Genomic DNA, 4,722 nt, shown 5'->3' with positions numbered 1-4,722 from the left:
AAATGTTCACTTGGTGTGGCAAAAAAACACCAAACATGATACGATTACTCTTCTTTTTTTCAAACATACAAAGACATAAGCATATGTCCATGAACATTAAATTGGTACAACATAAGTAGCTACGTACGCATTAATTTAGGAAAATAATTTCCGCACAATTGATTGCATATGAGGCCATAAAATATAAAAGTGCAGAGGACAAAAGAGGACAAAAGGGTCAGCAGAAATCACTTCCCTTTATTTACAACACACATTTTCAATGAAAGCCATTACAAGTAGACATTGCTTCCCTATCAAATATAAAATCACACTCTTCAATACTTTATTTTGTTGGAACATCTTATTACACTCACTTGAAGGATACGGCGGGGGAGAGACTTGCGGATCCTCCGGAGAAGGAGAGACTTGCGGTCGTTGATGCTTAAGCAACAGATACAATAGAGCATGCTGTTTGTATGATAGTGAGTATGAGGATAGTAGCAGCAGCAACAAAAGAAAGGCAGGCCCAAGGCGTGTTAAAATATTTTTGTTTCAAAATTACCTTCCATTCGTGCCAGGGCTTTTCGCGGTATTCTATCAGATCGTTACAAAGAAGGGTAAGATCCCGGTTGTCAACCGTCATCCCGGTGCCAAGGTCATGAAGCAAAGTACATATCTTCTGGGTATCACCTAACCAATTTTCAATAATTCCCTTCTCAACAAGCAATTGCACATCCTTTGGGATTTTCACGAGACGCTTCATAAGGAAAACATAATTAGCTAGGTAATACTCCTCTCTGTGATGGCATTGTTCAAAAGCAAGGATATTTCTGAGTTTCAGATCTGTGGTATCGTCCACTCTTAACTTTGGAATCTCGAGGATCCCACCCGAGAATTTTATGTCAAATACACTGCTGCCTTCTCCTACCACAAACTTGACTCCAGCCTGGTGTAGCTCTGTCACGTTGGGTGTGGCTGTGGCGTTGGGTTTGTCTGTGGGTGTATACCCACACGTCAGTAAGCGCACTAGCATCCGGTCGCACCAAGAGCGCACTAGCATCCGGTCGCACCAAGTGGTTTTGGGTGTGTCTGTAGTTTCGGATGTGGATGTGGTTTCAGGTGGCAGGTATAGAATTCTTATCAGATCAACAAAATGTTGTACTTCTTCTCCAGAATAACATATTTTGGCAAAATTCTTTACCTTTCCCCGTCCATCAATTTCGCTTTCAAATAAATGGTAGGAAATTTTGAGTAACGAAGGCAGCTGATGTGAGGAAGAAGAAGAAAAACGTTTGAAAAGATCCTGAAGAATGAAGAATGGCAGTTGATTTTCCAGCAACCACAAGTCCGGAATCACATCCTCCAGCATCCCAGGGTTGTTAAATATGTAATCATCTTCACCTTGAAAGTAATCATCTTCGCCATCTTCGCCTTGAAAGTAATCATCTTCACCTTGAGAACTTGAAGCGTATATGTAATAGTGCCTCAATAAGAACACAATGACGAAGGCGGCATCCACTAAAACAATTCTTACAAATTCATCACTGCCAAGCTCAACGAATTCTGCATAAAAACCTCGCAACCTTCCCTCTTGGTTCTTTATCATTTGTATATAATCACAGCAGCTTACCCCGGTTCGATCTAGAAAACTTTGCAGGTACCTTAATTTGTGCTCTTCCATGCCTTTTAAGGGTTCCTCGCCATGGTGAAGTGGGCCTATAGAGACGACTTGAGGTGTATATGCTTCCTTATTTCCCTGCCGTAGTCGCTTAGGAACTCTATAGATACACCGCAAAGGAGACAGGGGAGACAATTTACCCACCTCTTCGAGGAGTGGATCCTTTTGGTTTTCTATGTCATGTGGAGCTTCATCGACTTCTTCCATTTTACCGCCTGAGATCGTTATCTGCATTGATTCAATTATTTCATTAGGCAGACATTCAACCAAGATACTTGGAGCAAACTTTTGTAAGAAACAAAAAAAAAAAAAAAAAAAAACCCCGCCAGATGCTTCGGAGTTCTTGTGGAGTGCTGCTACTAAATATTCATATGAACCCTGACGAGCCATGGAAAAGTAGGAAAGCGACTCGAACTCAAAATCTTGTGAGAATGAGTGTGTGACAATTTTTAAAAATGTCAATAACAGTATTCTCATTCAAAATGGAAAAAAATGAAGTGAATTCATATCTGCTATGTATATAGGAAAAAAAGCGAGTTTATACGGTTAATTTGCCTCTTGTAGATAACTAAGAAATCTCAACACTTATTACTTGCTCTCCTCTGGTATATGAAAAATAACAATTTTCTTTTAACAATACCATTTCTTCTTCAATATGTTTATGCTGAAGGTGTTTAATTGGCCAAATTAATTAAATTAATGTCATGACTCATGTAGCTACCTACCCTTATCTTTCCTTTAACTATAAACATAAGTGGTTGATGCTATATAGTGAGTCTGACAAAACTCTCTGTGTTTTACCGTCTAAGAGATGAGAATCACTTACACGAACTTCATATTCCCTTTCAACCTTTCTTTCGGCTGGCATCACTTGCATTTCCATACTCACTGGCATTTCCAAACGCAGTTCGGCTGGCATCACTGGCATTACCGAACTCACTGGCTCCTCCACGGGGCCCGAAGCCTGCAACAAACAATAACACCATAAGTTTGACACCATTCATATATTTCGCCTAAGTGGTTAATTGAAGACAATATCAGTGCATGGTTGTATTTGACAGTGGACACTTATAAAACCAAAACATATGCATATACACAGCCAAACTATTCAACTAAAAGATATAAAGAAGAAAGTTGCAGCATTCCCTTAACCGGTAAGTATGAAACTAATAGCTCGTTTACTAATCCGTAATCAGAACGAGATGATTTGAATAGAGGTTGAGTTAGAATGGGATGGAGTCAGAATCAGATTCTTATTAAAATTGTTTACTAAAATTTCTTGGAATCAGAGTATGAATCGTATTTATCCATATAAGTTGTTTATTAACACATATGAATCGGAATAAAGATTAATGTGATTACGAAATTACCCTTATTTCAACCATTTATATTTTATTTTAATATGAATTTCTTTTTTTATTTTGCACTGTTCATTAATTTTTTCCCCTTCCCACATTTCCTTTTTTCCCCTCTTGGTCCGTGATACTCTTTTCTTTATCATCCCCAATTCTTTTTTCATTTATTTTCTCTCCATCTTCTTCTAGAACCTCCTTGTGTGAATCTCTTCTTTCTCATCCCCAATTATTTTTTCTTCTCTTTTTCTCCATCTTCTTCCCATCCCCTAATTCTTTCAGCTTCACCATCTTTTTACTTTTCTTTTCTCCATCTTCCCCGCCGATTCAATGCGCACCGAACGAGTTCCAAATCCGGTCGTCGCCAACGACAACCTATTCTTCACCAACTACATCCTTTCAAAATCATCCTGAACCCGTGCAGCTTGAGCCCCGTCATCGCCGATGGACGGAATTGAGCTGGAGTCGGCAGACTCGGCTGAAAGGTAGAAGGACAGGTGTAGCTTGGATAGAAAAGTTGGATTCCTGATGGAGAAGAAACAAGCCAGATGTTATTGGTACTAACAAGTTGGATACCTGATGGAGAAGTTGGTCTTCGTATTCTATTCCGGTTTCGTAACACGCACAGCTTCAAAACAATTGATATGTGCAAACATAGCAATGAAGAAGAAACAAGCCAGATGAAGGGATAAAAAAAAGATTATAAATTAAAAAGCGAGTTGTTATTGGTACTAGCAATATCGTCTAACACGGTTTGAAGTTAAATTTATTCATTTGAGAATGAGCGCGTGATAATTTTTTAAAATGTCAATAACAAGAATTTCTCATCGAAAATGAAGAAAAAATTGAAAGTGAACTCACACTTGCTTTGTGTACAGGAAAACAAGCAAGTTTGTACGGTCAATTTGCCTTCTTGTAGATATATAAGAAAACTCAATATTGTTTTAACAATAGCACAATGATAGGCTGGCTATATATAAGCATTTCTTCTTCAATATAATTTTGCAGAACGTGTTTAATGGGTCATATATTAAATTAATGTCATGCTTCGTGGGAATGTGAGATTTTTCAATGTGATCGGAACATGATGTGGTATACCATGTGTTATTATACAAATAATGATATATGTGTGTTAAAAAATTAATAACTTTAAAAACAAAATTTCCTTCTACTTATGTACAAACATATGATGTACTATTCGTATTTCGATCATAATAAAAAATTTCTCGGGCTACCCACCCTTGTTCTTAACTTCTTTCTTTTTGGTCAAAAGTGATATCCATTAAACACCTATAACGGACCGCAAGAACAAACATCCAAAAACGCAGAAAAAGTAAAAATAAGGTGATGTCGATACAAACTAGACAACTCAATAATCTTCTTAAACATACAGACAACACCGACATCGCCACTAAAAGGTAAAACCGTAAAACAAAAGAGGGGAAGCCGGGTGCCAACGTGTTTAATGGGGCATATTAAATTAAGGGAACTTTAACGAAAAGCACCCGGTACTGTTCACTTTAACGAAAAATCATATTTTTACACTAAAAAGTCAATCCTGGTACTATTCACTTTACCCTTTATTTTGTCCTTATCATTAAAACTCAAAGTTTTCAAGTCCTTTTCATTAGTTTTCCTTTAAATTAATGTCGTGATTCATGGGGCCACCTACCCTTACCTTTCCTTTACTATTAACAAAAGTGATTGATACTA

The 4,722-nt window shown here is 37.6% G+C and overlaps 1 protein-coding gene across 2 annotated transcripts; it reads right to left on the bottom strand.

Annotated features, from left to right (window-relative positions):
* Positions 1-217: 217 nt before the first annotated feature.
* LOC103415474 (UPF0481 protein At3g47200-like) lies at positions 218-3,942 on the bottom strand. 2 transcript variants are annotated; one of them, XM_070813243.1, is made up of 3 exons: positions 3,871-3,942; positions 2,484-2,621; positions 218-1,885 (listed from the first exon to the last, which is right to left on the bottom strand). In XM_070813243.1, exons 2-3 carry the CDS (start codon positions 2,583-2,585, stop codon positions 422-424), a joined length of 1,566 nt encoding a protein of 521 aa, XP_070669344.1. In that variant the 5' UTR covers positions 2,586-2,621; positions 3,871-3,942; the 3' UTR covers positions 218-421. The 2 variants fall into 2 exon arrangements, with proteins under 2 accessions (XP_070669344.1, XP_070669343.1); XM_070813242.1 differs by lacking the exon at positions 3,871-3,942 and having other exon boundaries at positions 2,484-2,737.
* Between the last annotated feature and the right edge of the window lie 780 nt (positions 3,943-4,722).

The sequence above is a fragment of the Malus domestica genome, chromosome 15, assembly GCF_042453785.1.
Source record: "Malus domestica chromosome 15, GDT2T_hap1".
Taxonomy (NCBI): Eukaryota; Viridiplantae; Streptophyta; class Magnoliopsida; order Rosales; family Rosaceae; genus Malus; species Malus domestica.
Note: the sequence above shows the minus strand (reverse complement) of the source record. Positions and strands in the feature narration are given on the sequence as shown.